At 48.6% G+C, this 15,500-nt stretch overlaps 1 protein-coding gene across 1 annotated transcript; it reads right to left on the bottom strand.

Moving 5' to 3' along the window:
* Positions 1-1,853: 1,853 nt before the first annotated feature.
* On the bottom strand, positions 1,854-15,249 carry DNAJB11 (DnaJ heat shock protein family (Hsp40) member B11). Its single transcript, XM_075760718.1, has 10 exons — positions 15,042-15,249; positions 14,692-14,848; positions 11,158-11,255; positions 9,908-10,040; positions 8,824-8,966; positions 8,228-8,310; positions 7,560-7,617; positions 6,882-6,993; positions 6,407-6,566; positions 1,854-2,261 (listed from the first exon to the last, which is right to left on the bottom strand). Exons 1-10 carry the CDS (start codon positions 15,107-15,109, stop codon positions 2,197-2,199), a joined length of 1,077 nt encoding a protein of 358 aa, XP_075616833.1. The 5' UTR covers positions 15,110-15,249; the 3' UTR covers positions 1,854-2,196.
* Between the last annotated feature and the right edge of the window lie 251 nt (positions 15,250-15,500).

The following is a 15,500-nucleotide window of genomic DNA, read 5'->3' on the forward strand; positions in this document are numbered from 1 at the left end:
ACAGACCCACAATGAAAAAAAAAAAAAAAAAACCCACAGGAAGGAAAAGAATCAGTAGGGAAAGGAAAAGCAGCAGCAGGAACAAGTACTCATGCCCAAAATAAATGCGCTGCCTGCTGCCAGGGGCGCAGGTAGGAAAGGTTACACCGCAGCCAAACCCTCTCCTGTGCAGAAGTTGAGATTTTGGTGTGAAGCCCTGGCTTTTTGGCTTTATTGCTACAGGGGAAGACGGGTAGCACAGCCGCGTGCCAGGGAAATAGAATAGGAAGGCAGAAAGACAATCCAATGGACCCTCGAGGGGCTGAGATAACAGGAATCAGCCCTGTGCGTGCAGATAGCGGAAGCAAAGTTTCTTTGAAATCTGAGGTTTCTTAGAAATCTAAGCTGGGGGGGGGGGGGAAGTGGGGGCAGAGCTGCCTACAGACACCTGGAGAGAGCAGGTGGGCAGACGCTCGAGGCAGCAGCCTCAGCCGAGATCAACGGCTTACACTTACAGGTTTTGAGGAAGACAAGCATTGAGACCGAGGGTTTGGCATCCCAGGTTTGTTGCGCCCTCTCCTCAGCTGTTCCCAAAGCCCCCGCTTCGCTCTGCCAATGCAAACGTACAAAGGATCCAACAGGAAACCTTCGTGCTGCTGCTGCTTCCGCTGCGTCAGCTCCCACTGGAATTTAAGGGTTGGGTTGGACACTGACAGACCAAGGGCAGCACACAAGGGCTGGGCCAGAGCTGCTCTCCACCTCTCCCAGCTCTGATCTGAGCTACTTAAAGCTCACGGTGAAGAAAAACAAACAAAAAAACCCAAACCAAAACCTACCTTGAGTCTCCCTGCTGCTGCTCCCCAGCAAAGATTTTTGTGTAGGAGAAAAAACCCAAAACAAACCCCAAACAGATCCCATCCACTCCCCAGGTCAGGGAGGCAGGGGATGAGGGAGAAGGCAGCAGCTGTAGGGGCTACAAAGTGGGATCCTTAAGAGCCCTGAACAGCGTCCTACACGAACAACTGACTCATTTCTCTTGCTGCCTACACCCCTGTCGCAGCAAAGCACAAGGCTTAATGACTCCGACACCTCCAAGGAATTGTTAAGCTACTGCTCCCGATGAACACGCGGAGATGAGCATCTCCAACAGGGATGCTTAAAGCAGCAGAGCCTTCGCAACAGCGACTGGAGCGGCACAGGAAGCCCCCTGCCAGGTTACCAGGTCCTCAGGTCAAATAAAGCAGCTACGGAGCTTTTGCTGGGTTTAGTTTCACCCTTTTCAGCAGGGATCGCTGAAGGGACCAATGACTTGCAGGTCTCCCAGGGTAAGGGCTGCTGAAATACATAACCAGGTAGTTTTTGCCATTCCAACTCAATCGTCTTTATTTCTGTGCCGTTAGCTTCACCCGTCCTCACAGAGGACAGAGCGCAGGAGGTAAGTGAACTTTTCCAGACGAGCTGTCGGTTACATTTGGGGGCAACGAGGAAGAACCAAGGCCACAAGGAACCGTTCTGTTATCTTCCAAAAATCCCACTGTGAAACTCTGAGGAGTCTTTGCTAAGCTGTTTCGACTTCAAAGTTAAAACCAAGCATTAACTTTTGGGACAAGAGGACTACTTGGTAGGTAAGGGAGTCCACAGGAGCTTTGAAGAGACCCTTTTCCCCCCTGACCCCATAAAAGGTTCTCCTGCCAGTCCACTCCCAACAGCACCTGTACTCCTGCCCCAGAAACAGAGACTCTGAAGCAATACCACACTCCGGACTCAGAGGGGAAAGGGAAAAAAAGGCCGGGATTAAAAAAAAAACAAACAACCAAGAGAAACTCAGAAGGGACCAACACAAAGGACATAAAAAGCAGAGGAAGCTATGAAAATATGTTGAGATGGTCAAGAAAAGTCACATCAAAATATATTTAAAAACCAGAAATTCCAATCTGTGTGGAATTTAAAACTCCTTTCCCCACTTTTTTTTTTCCTGCTCAAGGAGTCTCTTTGTTGTTCCAGGACGTGGAACATGATAGGCAGCACCAGTTATGTCCTGAAAAGTGTAGTATTTCCCCCAACTCGTCTGAGCACTTCCACAATTTACAAAGAAAAAAAAAAATTATATATACCTCAACAATTGCCCCACCCTCCCTCTCTTCCGTTCTACAGCAGGCAGGAGAAAAGACTGCAAATAAATCTGACTTTTCATTTTAAGTCCAGTTTTTCCACACATCAATATCCTTGCAATCCGTTGTACACCTTCTGCACCGATCCTTGTTTCAGCAGCTGTTTGAGACCTGCAAGAGAAAGGAAAGCGTTACTGCACAGCACAAAGAGGAGAACTGCTGCATTTCCTGCTCCTGCTGCATGTCCACATCTGGCACTAGCCTTTCAAGGTTGAGCCCACGTATCTGAATAATGCAAACACTGGTACTCCAAGAGCATCCTTAAGAAGAAAAATAAAAGCAAAAATTCCCCCCAAACCAGAGGTGCAACAGCTTTTCTCCTGCTCCTTCTGCATTCTTGAAAGGAGACATAGGACCGAGGTGAGCGATGCTGTACCAGCGCTTTCGTGCATGCGTGAAGCCACGCAAGGCCAGTGGATCCAGGGAGAACGTTTCCCCTCCTACAAACTCAAAGCCCAGAGCACCACCTCGAGATCCTCACGGATCTGTAAGGGGTAAAGCCAACTTCCAGAGCTGCTTTGCAACTGAAGTCAAGAAGGGAGGGCTACGCTTGAGTCCTGCTGGACTTGCCAGCTACAGAAACCCACAGGAGCGGTTAGAGGGCAGAGGTTTTCACGCTGGTACGTGGTGCCTGGGGATGCTGCTGTCCACTAGAAGTAGTCCCTGAGGGCAAGGGAGAGAAGCAAACTTGTTATCTGTGGGCTTAAGTATCCTACTGAAGGCCTGAACATCTTAAGTTTGTTTTTTTTTTTTTAAAAATACCCCTTTTTAAACCCACTGCTTCACAGCAGAGCCTAGATGACTTTACAAATACCATCTTCCCCACCCCTGAAAGCCCATTCATAAAACATTTCAAAGAACTGACTACTCCGAGGTCCTGTCAGCGCCAAATTCTTACCAGGGCAGGATAAGAGAAGAGTGAGTCAGCCCTTAAAACCATAATAGCTCATCTACCGGGGTCAGCACGTCCAGGGAAAGACTGGCAGGTCTTCACTGTTACTTAAAGGGCAGATCCGCACAAAACAGAGGAAACAGACTGGCAAGAACAGATGTGTCACACTGTTTTTCCAGAGATAATCTGAGGGGACTCCCTCTTTAAAGTCAGCCTGGTCACAGACTGCCCTTGGCCATGGGTCCCATCAGAACATGGCAGCCCCAGAAGCCATCAAGCCCGACTGTCAGGACTCAAAACAGGGAAGAAAACTCCTCACACCACATAGAGCTTTCAAATCATAAAAAAAAAAAGTTAAGCTAAATTGCTATAATTCTGCTGTTGGATGTCCCCAAAACAGCTTTAGTCTTGGAAAAAAGCATGCAGGCAGCTGGCCTGCATCTTGACATGCCAAAAGACAGGATGGCAGTCCTGCCCTGGATCAGCTCACTCTGCTGCTCCACTGAAGCCAGAGTCGTGGTGAAGGGGGGGGGGCTGGATGCTTTACGTGTTTGTACAACAGCTCACATTAGGCTGCATAGAAAATGCCGCAGTAGTTGTTAACTTTAAGCGAAGTACATAGGCAGGGAGAGGGAGGATCAATAATTAAATCTACCAATTTACTTGTACAGGAAAAAAACACCCACCCAAGCTTTCAGGCACGCAAGTCTTTCTTCAGGAAATCCAGCTAAAAGGGAGCATGACTCCCTGCAAACCCTGTCCTGCTTGTCCTCCCTTAAATCATGGCTGCACGATGTACCTGGCTACAAATACTACTGTCCTTTAGGACCAGTGATTTAATGCGTAAGGGTCACAGTAGTTCTATTAAAATACCGAAAAACCGTCCTGGAAATAAGTAACTAGAACTGAGACGGCTCTCCGCTGGGCAAGAGCTATTCCTGCCTCTTGCTTGCTGCTCAGAGAATCCCAAACTCTTTTCTACATTCAGAAACATCCTCAGAAGCCGGGCAAAGCGAGCTCCCATACAGGAGCTGCTAATCCTTAAGGATGGGTCATTCTCCAGGGGAGTGCAAGGCAAGTTCACTTCCCCTGCACAGCCGAAGGCGGCTCAGAGCTACTTCCTGGCTGATGGGTAGAGGATGTGCCTCCTGGATGTGTGGTTCTTTGAAAGGAAGGACATCGCTGGAGAAAGGTGCGCTCCAGTAACCCTGAAAAAAGGGGGATTAGCACCATTCCTGTACCTCGTTTTCCTGCTAGGTAGCTGCCTGTCGGCCTGAAGGATACCCTCACCAGCGCACAGGATATTTCAACACACATCTGATGTTCAATCAGGAATTCCAGCCAGGAATCCTGAGAGTGTTGGTGCTACTGCACCTCAGGCATTTTTTTACTAGAGCCGACTTCGAGATTTTTCTAGGCATCACCAACAGGTTACAACACAAGCTGGGCACTTTGCTGCCTGCTGTTGCGCTCTGAGCACTCCAGAGCTAACACATGGGATCCAAACCAGACCATAAACAAGTGCCAGCAGAGGTGAACAAAAGGCAAGTCAAAGAGAAAGTCACCTCTGATCAACAGGCAGTAAATTCCCTGATGTCACACCAGCAGGAAAGCAAGCATGTTATTTCTGAAGCTTTGACTGGAGCGGTGCTCTCTGAGTCAGACTATCTTCCAACCACCCCAGGAGCTGTACGTACGGTCAGGAGATAAAAAATTAGGACCACCGCCAAAAATAAGAGAAAAAAAGGGATGTTTTGAATTCTGAAGCCTACAGTCTTCCTTTGAATGTGTACGCTGAACTGCTGCCACACAACACGAGCAGACCTATTCCCTCATAAAACTCCTTAAATCACTGAATGTTTGGAGATATTCTAGCACACAGAAATGCATCTGACCGCCTACGCAGCCACTCTCCCCTGGGAAGTGTGGAATTGCTTCAGGAGGGAGCGAAGCACCCAAAGGCCCCGTGCCTGAACACACTCCTGGCAGTACCATCACCTCTCTGTTCCCGGGATATCCGTAAAGGCGTATGAGCAATTTTGACAAACACGGAAGGTTCTGTCACTGCTCTTTGCCCAGTGTCTTCATAAACTGCCAAGAGCAACAGCTGGAAAAACCTCATGTCCATTTGAGAGGTGCTGTTACCTTATGAAGCTTCAAGAAGGGCAGTAGAGCCTGGAATGAGACCTCACGACGATGTAGTCGCTGTGCTCTGCAGCCCTCACTGGGCACAAAAGACTTGCAAAGAGCGGGAAAGCACAGGGGTCAAAACACAAACCAGGTTCACTCAAAGCACAGCCCAGAGAAACAAACCTCGCAGCCGTGGAAAGAGCCACAGACCATCAGTCTACCCTGGAGCTGCGGCTACCAACTGGGCTCAGTGCGGCCATCGATGCAGCAGTAAGTGCTGTAGGGCTGAGAAAAGCCCACCCGGGGCTTGGCTTCCCTCTGTGTGCTTGAAAACCCCAAGAAAGCTGCACATTTGCTTCGTTCTACCAGGACAGCTGCCACAAGCCACTAAAAAGGGCATCTTCCAAAGAAGAACGAATGATAGCCCTGATCAGCAGGAAAAAGTTCTGGGGATGGGAATTTTCTGGAGCGCTGCACTGGTACATGCCAGGAATTTCTTTGCCCCGTAGCAGAGGACGGGGCCCTTGACGCCTGCTGTGATGCCTCGTGCAGAGCGGCAGAACCTACTGCAGAGGCTGCTAAGGCAAAGAGGAATTTCCACCTAGGAGTATAATATTTACTCTCCTGCAACTTTAGGATTTCTACATGGTTCATCAAGTTTCCATTTGAGCACCAAAGCCAATAAGCAGATCTCTCCTATGAAATACCTGCACTGCACCCTTCTTGCCTGCATGGCCTCAAAATACTTGGGGTAGGAGGAGATGTAGGGAAGAACAATCCTGATGCCGCATGACACTCTTTACCCATGACAGCAGAGGGATTTCCACAAGTCTTGCCTACAAGAAAGCAGAAGCAGGGGCTGGAAAGCCACTTGTGATCCCACTCCAACAGAAGCAAAGCAGACAGAGGCTAAGCCCAGGAAGTTTTTGAGTTCAGACAAATGGCCAGCTAGAGAACAAAGCAGCTGCAAACTTGCCAAGTGCTACATCCCAGCAGTGGCGCATCCCAACCTAAGCTGGTTCCCTACAACTGCGGCAGCCACGTTCACTTGCTTCAAAAGGAAATGGAAGTTAATCACAGGGCATCAGGTGATGGTATGTTGTACGAGGGGCACAGGGAAAGGAGAGCCCTTCCTGACCGCTACAGGCCACTGGTTCAGTTGTGCCAACTTCTTATCAGCTTTGGCAAGAGGTCTGCGCAGCCCGCTGCCACGAGAGAGCTTTAAACCACGCACCTTCCCGCTGTTCGTTTGTCAGTTGCTCTTTGGGGAACTCCACATCAAATGTTATTATTAGGGAGCCTTTGATATTATTGTTATCAAAGTTTGGTAGACCTTCTCCTTTCTTCCACAGTTTGGCCCCGGGTTTTGTAATTTTATCCCGAGCGACATGAACCTAGAGACAAAAGATATTTCAGAACGTTACCAACGTTCCCAATACCCCAAAATGCCCTTTCCCACCCACTGAAAAGCTTTATCGATATCGATTCCTTGCCAAAGTCAGTGACGTTCCAGGGGTCCAGGCAGTATTACTGCCCGCACCGCCCCACCTCTGTTTTGGCTCCGTGGAAATCGGTCTGGAAGCCTCCAGCAGAGGGGATACCGTGTACAACCAGCAGCTGCATGGACCCCGAGCAAGCTAACCCTCAGCACAGGAGACCCTCAGCTACGTTTTGTTTAGACAGAGGAAGAAAGCAAACCGTTGCCTCACCTTGTGCCCATCCAAGTGGGAGATATCCATTTCAAAGCCAGTAAGTGCCTCGACCAGCGAGATTGTCACGTTCGTATACAAGTCATCTCCTCTTCTTTCGAAGACTGGGTGCCTGCGGAATTAAAAGAGACTGGAACTTTCTTTCTCCCCCATATGGGAAATAGACCCTCTAGCTTCCTCCCCTCCATTTGGGAGTTTGGACAATTCACAAATCAAAGAGGAAGTGAAGACTGAATGAAATTTAGCTTCATTTTCCTGTGTGAGGTAGGTACTACTAAATAACCTTTCTATTTCTAGGGCAATGAGTGGTGAGGCGTGTCAAGGAGTTGTGACTCACACAACCATTTTCTTAGCACAGTGCATTTCCTTACAATACAGAGATAGTATGTTCATGGAAAAAGGACATATTTCATGTGATTCATGCAGGACCTACTAATGCATGCCAGAATTCAAGCCAAACGAAATAAAAGTGGAATTATCTTAACTGTGGTGAATCCAGCTACTCTAGCATTATCAGGGTTGAACATCCTGCACAGCCCCGGGTATCAGATTCTCAGCTGCACCAACTCAGAAGGGTAAGCTACATGCTAGCCAAGTGGGTAACTCTGGCCAGAAAACTGCTTGCAAGCTTCCTTTGCAGTAACCGGAAAGAGTGGTCTAATCAGGCCAGTCACTTACTTAAGAACTTTTATTCGGAAGCGCAAATCACCTGGCTCCCCATCCACATGGGGTTCACCTGTGAAAAAGGCAGAAAAGCTTTGTTTAAAGGAGCTCGTTAGTAACAACTGGAAAAACAAGCAGCATATTAAACACAATAGAGCTCTGCGGGTCACACATTAAAGGGAAAAAACAACTGGCTGATCTTCACGTGACTAAAACCCTGGTTACGCACACCTGTTTTAAAGAGCACAGGACTTTGAGTATCACCTCAATGAGCTCATAGCTCTGCTGTTCTGAAAGACTTGCCTGCTTCTTAATGATGTCCTTTACTTGTTGAAGGACTTCATCTCCTTGGGCAGAGGGGATTCCTTCACATACTCAAGCCTGGAACAGATGCTCCTACTCAAGAGTCACCCCAGAGATCAGATGCAGAGCATTTTTTGTGTGTGTGTGTGTGTGCCACCAGTACCAGCAAAGGGAGTGGAACTTGGAGCATTACTCAGACTTAGCAAAGAGTATGCTCCTGGATTCCAGCAGCACAGAGAGGACACAGCACTTCAACTCACACGTGCTGCTCAGTGACCCAACGCAGGGCTTGGCTGCTTGCACTGCTATAAAGACCAGCCTTGCATCACAGAAAAAGCGCAAGTCAGAGCTGAGCAGCAGGGCAGCGCCCATATACGTACCTTCACCAATGAAGGGATACTCCATCCCATCCCTCACGCCTGGCTCTATCTCCACTTCTAGCGTTCGCTCCTCATTCACGAGCCTGCGAAGGGGAAGAGCGAGCAAGCACTAGGTTTTCAACAGCAGGTGGTAGCACCTACTTACATTACAGGGGCAATGAGAAGACCCCAAGTTAACACATACTCTCTCCTTGCTCACACCTAAAGCTGGAGGACGAGTGCTGCCTTTCTTGTATGCTGATACTCATATCTAGTAGGGAAAGCAAAGCTACACCACAGTATTCCATGTCCAACTGTTCCCAGCTGGAAGCTGTGGGCTTCCCTGACTTTGTTTATTCAGATTTACTGGTGGAATTTCCACTGTAGTATGACTGATTGTTCAAGGAATAAGAGGCTGAAAGAGCAAATTGGGGAGCTCTACATCTAACAGAGCTGGCTTCTCTACTGTAAGAGCAAAGACTGGCTCCTTGGAGGTGAGAAGCCTGTGTTAAGTTTTCCAAATTCTCCAGGTCTTACTGGTAGTACAGGTACTTTCCTCCATCTAGTGGCAGCTTTTGAATAAACATCCATATAGCAGTAAAGAGCATAAAACTCACTTGACATTTGGACATTCATCACAAACAACTTCTTGAGTCATTTGGAAACGTCCAGGACCCAGCTGAGTGGTCCTCATCTCCTGCCGGCAATTGCATTTCCGCTTGCCAGGTGCCTGTCTTGCCACCGGCTTGTTCCTGACAACCTGCGTGGAAGGGAAGAGGTTGACACCAGCACTCCTGGCTCTCCACAAGGCTCTGGATTTCTCAAACAGCCTGAACATAGTTTATTTTCTTTTTTAAATGCACTTTCTGCTGCCTCCACAGTAGCTCCACATGGTCTTGGCAAAACACGACTGATAAGTTTTCACCTTACACTTCTGGCTGACCACACATTAAATACCAAAATATCAGAAAAAATCCTGTCTCTGACACCACTACAACCATTTTATTTCTTTTTCTGGCACACCTTTCTAAATAGGAAAGGTAACGCTAGGATGAAACTTCTGACACCTTTGGTTACAACAGCTTCCTCATTCCACACAATGGGAAAAATTCTTTGGAATTCCCCATTTACCCAGACGCTCAATCCACACAAATTCTAACATGCAGAACAGCAGGGATTGTCAGCAGCAGAAGTGTAGCTTGCTTTAAAAAAAAAAAAAAAGCCAGCATGCATTTGCCAAGTACATAATCCAGAGATCTGCAGTGACATGTTTGGCCACATGAAGAGGCCACGAAAAATCCTCAGTGAGGTTTTGCAAGAATTACTGAAAATGGGAGAAAGCTACATGCCTAGGAATGGTCCCCAAATATCACCAAATTCTAGAGAGGGAGCACTTTCACCTTTTCCAACTGCAAAAAAAAGCTACAGCTAGGCACTTAGAGCCAATAAATAAGCTATTATTGCAAGAAGCATCCCTTTTATAGAGAAACTGCCAGATGGCAAAGATGAATAAAGGTATTGTTTCTTCAGTTAACTACTAGCAAATAGCATCACAACATCCTCCACTGTCACTGCCAGATACTGAGGAAATGGGCATCTATTTTAATTCTATTTTTTGGGGAGAAGATATCATTCTGAGCAGTGCCCAGGCATCTCAAACCCGAGAACACACTGGAAAGAGCGACAGGAAAGCAAACTCACTTCTACGAAGTTTCCCGAATACACCTCTTCCAGTGTAACCTCCAGGTCCACGATGATGTCGCTTCCTCGGGGAATGTTCCTGTCTTGTTGGCGAGGGTTACCTCCAAACATGAATCCGAAGTCCCCAAAGAAGCTGGATTAAAGCACAGCAGTCGGTTCAGGAGGGAATTCCGATCAAATGGGGCTTCGATGAAGAGAGCCACCCAAGGCAGCAGCAACGTGCTGCTTGGTAAACGCTTCTAGCCCCCTACAGAACAGCCTCCTTACAGCAAAAACACACCACAGTAAATCCAGGTACCACTTTTTGCTCCTCAAGGACACAAGCTAACACCTTCAAACAAAGCAGCCACTTTGGAAGAGGTTTTTTGTACTCAAGAAAACAAGTTTTGGAGCAGAAGTTGAATGCCAGCACCTGAAAACCTGACTGCAAAGGGAAGTCCTCACCATACCGCACTGCTGCTCAGCTGCCATCACCACAAGGTGCAAACTCTGAGTAGCATGCTACCTGTGGCACTGCAAGTCAATGCCACCGGGTTGGTTTTCAGTAGTTGAGGGAAAAGGGATACAAGAAAAAAAACCTCCCTTGTGAGTCTGCATGTTCTTCCTCAAAATAAAGCAGAAGGCAGTGCGAGCTCTCACCCAGAACGATGACATGAGATGAGCAACTGCAGGAATTACTTCAGTAAACTTGTGCCTGGCAGAACCAAGAGGGACCTTAAACAAAGAGAGGCTCAGGTTCTGCTTGAGCAACATGCAGGTGCCTTCAGATTTTAACAATCCAACTTCTACAGTTGCTCCGAAACGCAGCGTAAGCCACTACAGCATTACTTCGCAAAAGAAAAAGCAACCCCCAAAGCACACGCATGATCTGAGACAATGGGTTAAACCTCAATCACGTACCAGAGAACCCCAGAAAGTTCAGACGTGATTTGTAAGGTGCTGCAGCTGCACAAATCACCCACATTGGTGACGCAGCTTGCCAAGTAAGAGCCATCCATGTGGGAAGACAACATCGGTTCCTATCCGCTGTTCTTGGAGCACGGCCTGACGCAAGCCAGACAACTGAAAACTGCACATGGGATATCCACTGTAAACGTCTTTTTCCAAATCTCAACTGTCACTTCAGAACAGCGCCTCCTGACTGGGTCAAAGACCTTAACGCAGAATTTGCCCATATCAAACACGTGCACGAGCATCACAATATTAGATCACCAACTGCAGAACAGTCTAAAGTGGCAAAATCTCCTTACTGTGAGAAGATGTCTCCATGGGAGCTCTGGTGCCCATCCTTCAATCCCTCCTCACCATACGCATCATACTGCTTCCTCTTCTCCTCGTCCGACAGCACCTGGCAAAGGAATTCAAACCAACAAGATGTTCACCCACCAGGTTATTTAAACAGCTCTGAGGGGAAGCTCGCCAGTGCTCTTCACTGGGGGACAAGCAGCAGTGCTTCATGTTACAGAAGCACTGGCTAGAACTTGCTTGCTGCACTGGACTAGAAGAGTTAAACATTTATCAGTTGAACCCATAAAAGGTATGGTTAGATTATTGAAACAGCAGAAGCAACACAGAAAATATAAAACAATACTGACTATCTTGAGGATGAAAAGAAAAAAATCAGAAGGAATAGTGCAAATCGGTTCCTACAAAGCGAGACACGCTGAAAAAAATAAATCACAAACTACTATCCCAGAGACTCAGTTCCTCAAGCACACAGAACCTGTATTTCTCCAGCTACTATTTCATAGCTATTAGCAACAACAGTGAGTTTGTCTACCAAGCTGAACCTGCCAAATACAGTAACTCCACACCCGTTTGAATGCTGGCCCTCACTCCTAAAGGCAGCAAAAGTTAGAAGTAACTCCAGTACCAAGGCAGAATAACACAGCCCAACACACATGACTTTGAAGACTGTAAAGCTTCAATTTTAATTCTTAAGTATTGATCTTTGCTCTTTTCGCCCCCAGAGATCCAGAAGTTTCTGGTCACATTTACGCTTGCTTCCTTCCTCTTCCTCCCCTGTTGATTGCATTTGGGAAGGTTAAAATTGCCAGGTTAGCTTTCAGAAGGCTAGAGAGGAGCAGAAACAGGTGGAGAAGCTCAACAGCCTGAAATTGTAACCAATGACAAATGCTAGCAACAAGGAAAAAAACCAGGGACATTAATAGCTTCATCTTGTAGATAAAAGCTCAATTCTCCCTTTGTCACTTCAGATTTTGCATTAAAACACACATTTCCTGGAACTGGGACAAGCTTTCCATTTCTGATCTGTTGGTTTCAGAGCAAAACCCTCTCAGGAGGGTACTGCACAGTACTGACGATACCACAAGCAATAAGAAAGGAACAAAGGACACAAAATATTCACCTCTCCATTAATTTTCCTTCTTTCCATTGGCTTTTGGAGAACACTACTCCAGTGAAAAGAGTTCTTGTTTGTTATGTTGCCTTGAAAGCAAAGCAACTACCAGGGGTAAGGTCAGAAAACCCCCACAGAAACTCTACCTCCAAACTTACTCAGAGACTAATGACTCTACGTAGAGGAGTCTCAGCTCCCTCGCACGGGCTCAGTCTCCTTTCCAACTGACACATCTCTGTTCAGACCACACAGCTGCAGGGTGGAAGTCACTTTGGCTGTTTAAATGAAGGAGACCGAGTAGTTTAATTAACCTACTTTCCCCACAATTTTTCTAGAAACCTAGTTAGCCAAACCCTGAGCAGCAGTACTACTGACAGAGGCTTTGCTTTATGGCAAAAAGCAGCCCGGTTTAGGTTAAGGAAAACGTAATTCTGGCGTCCTTTTGCACAAAAGAATCAAACGTACACGCTATATCCCGGAGCTTGTTTAGCAGAAGGATTTATAAACTGTACTGGCTAAATAAAGAGACATCAACACTTTTTTTCTTCCAAACCTATTTTAAAAAACCATGTAAGTCAATACTGGATTTTGATATTCTGATGCACCTCTCTCCAGCAAGAGGCACACAAATGAAGACTTTGAAGGCAGGTTTCCTAATTTAATTTTGCCCAGCACCCAGTGAGAGCACGTTGCATTTGCATTGTCTGTGACAGCACTAGAACTCCACACTTTGTGCTGAAGGACACTACTGTGCTTCAGTAATACCCTGGTGAGGGGGAAGCAGACTCAGTCACTGCTCGTAAAAGTTAATACTCAGTTACTCCTGCCGCCACATCCCCTGCCGATTTGATTTTACAACCGTTTTCTCCCCAATGTTTTTAACAGAAAGTGTACTCCCAACTGCTAGTGTGGCAAAGACTTAAATAAACTGGGACTGGGAGAAGAGGTAGAGAACTGCTTCCCGTGCGTAAAGTGCTGTCACACGTGACAAGATCCCAACTCAGAAATGACACCAAGCTCACAGCTTTGGAGTAAGCTGCAAGCATCGATCTTCAGATGCTGCAGATGGCAGGTAACATACTTTTTTCCCCCAAAATATTCTTTATGTTCACTGGTTTCCCTGTGATCGTTCAACCAATTTATTTAATAGGTAAGTCTGAACTAAAAAGAGGTCCCAGCTGCGATACAAAAATAAAGTTGATGTGTTTTCTTTCTGACCAAAGAGGAATGCATTCAAGCCATTTCTCTCACTTCCTCATTCATTTTATATTTGCATATCGGAAGAGCATCAGAGATGGGAGCAGGAGCCATGCTACAGCTGCAGGCTTAGCAGCACCACCAGACCGCAGCGGGATCGCAAACCCTTTCCTTCTGAAGCTTGATCCCTCAAAGAGGACGTGAGCCTCCCACTCAAACAGCCCACGAGCGCAGGCAAGCTCCTGGTAGAGCCGCAGCTATGAATTCCTGCTGGTCGCCACCATCTTCCTCGGGGGCCCTCTGCTCCGTGGGGGACAGGGGAGCCAGTGGAAGACAAAAAGGACAGAGAACGTTGGAGAAACAGATCCCATCACCCTGCCTAAATTGTGTTAACCTGTACGTACGTGGCAGAGAAAGTAGGCTTTGACTTAAAACATTTGGCTAATAAAATAATTTATGTGCTATTTATATGATGCACTGCACTCTTAGTGTCAGGTATCATTTGTATGCTACTATATTATCAGGGAAACAACAGGAATCCTCAGGCACATGCAACCCCCAATTATTTTTCCCACCTTAATGTCTTCTACAAGGCAAGCCAACGGCCTTTCGCCCATCAGCTCAGACTTACTCACAGCCAAGCCCCATCCACACACACATTTGTTCTGTGCCAATATTTACAGCTGATGCAACTCTCTTCCTTTCTCAAAGAGCTATTAATGAACACCAAGGAACTTTAAGTTGCTGCTTTCACTTTCTCCTGGCTAAGTGAGCTAAGATCTTTTATTGCCCTTTGATAGAAGTACTCTAATTAACCTGACAGCCTCTCTACCTCGGCTTTTTTATTTGGTAGAACATCTGAAATTCGATATGGTAATACAAGGAGGATGGATTACACCTGCACCTCATAGAAAGGCCTTTACATTTCCTAGAAGCCCTTTCTCCTTCCCCTGAACGTTACAGGATGACCCCCCACGAGAAGCTCAGCTTCACGCTCCCACCGCGTTTTACCATGAACCCCGTCCACCCTTTCACAGCCGGGGAAGGGCTGGGAGCACTTCAAGATTCTTCGAGTTCCTTACAACAGGGCGCACAACTTCACCCCTCTGCTTCCCCAGCGCCCACACCGGGCCCTGCCCTACCCCGCGGGTAGCGGTGCTCCTCGGCAGCACCCACGGGCGGGTGCGGGAACCCGCACCCCCCCCCCCCCCCCGCCCCCCGGGCTCACCTCGTAGGCAGCTCCCAGGTCCTGGAACTTCTCCTGAGCCCGAGGGTCGTCGGGGTTCCTGTCGGGATGGAGCTGCAGCGCCAGTTTCCGGTAGGCCTTCTTGATGTCCTTGATGGAGGCGCCGCGGGACACCCCCAGGATCTTGTAGAAGTCCCTCCTGAGGGGGGGGGAGAGCGGGGGGAAGGGAGCGGGGCCCCGTCAGCGCCACGGCCACCGAGCCCGGGGCGGGGGGACCAGGGGAAAAGGCGGGCCCGGCGCTGGGGGACGGACACACGCACAGGCCCGGCGCTGAGGCGCTGAGGGACGGACGGACACACACGGACGGACACGGACAGGCCCAGCGCACTCACCCGGCGGCGGCCTCCCCGCAGAGGCAGAGCAGCAGGAGGCAGAGGCGGCCGAGCCAGCCCGGGGCCATGGCGCAGGGGCCGGGCCTGCCCGGGCAGGGGGCGGCGGGGAGAGGGAGCGGCGCTCACCGGGCGGGTCCGCAACGCCGCAACCGCCCGGCCCGGCCCGGCCACCATTAGACGTGAAGCGGAGCCCGGCGGTGGCAAGCGACCAATAGGAGTGCGGCGCAGCCCCGCGCGCTGCGTGCCGCCGACCTATCGGCTGCGCACACTTCACCACCGGCTCGGCGCTGCCGACCAATCGCCTGCCGGGACGTCGGCTCTGAGGCCGCCGGTCCAATCACGGCTCAGGGCGTCACGCCGCGCCTTACCCTATCGCCGCTCCAGGATGCACGGAAGTATGCGTTCACCCGGCGGTAGCCATTCAGAGGGCGCGTCGTTTATTCCCGCCTTCGCGCTGGC

This window comes from Balearica regulorum, chromosome 9 (assembly GCF_011004875.1).
Source record: "Balearica regulorum gibbericeps isolate bBalReg1 chromosome 9, bBalReg1.pri, whole genome shotgun sequence".
Lineage (NCBI taxonomy): Eukaryota > Metazoa > Chordata > Aves > Gruiformes > Gruidae > Balearica > Balearica regulorum.

Coding starts and splice junctions, on each gene's coding strand:
- DNAJB11 (XM_075760718.1), bottom strand. CDS start 15,109: ATGGCCCCGGGCTGGCTCGGCCGCCTCTGCCTCCTGCTGCTCTGCCTC. Junction 8,311..8,823: donor GATGAATGTCCAAATGTCAA/GTGAGTTTTATG, acceptor TCCCCTTCGCAG/GCTCGTGAATGAGGAGCGAA. Junction 6,567..6,881: donor CCCACTTGGATGGGCACAAG/GTGAGGCAACGG, acceptor TTTTGTCTCTAG/GTTCATGTCGCTCGGGATAA.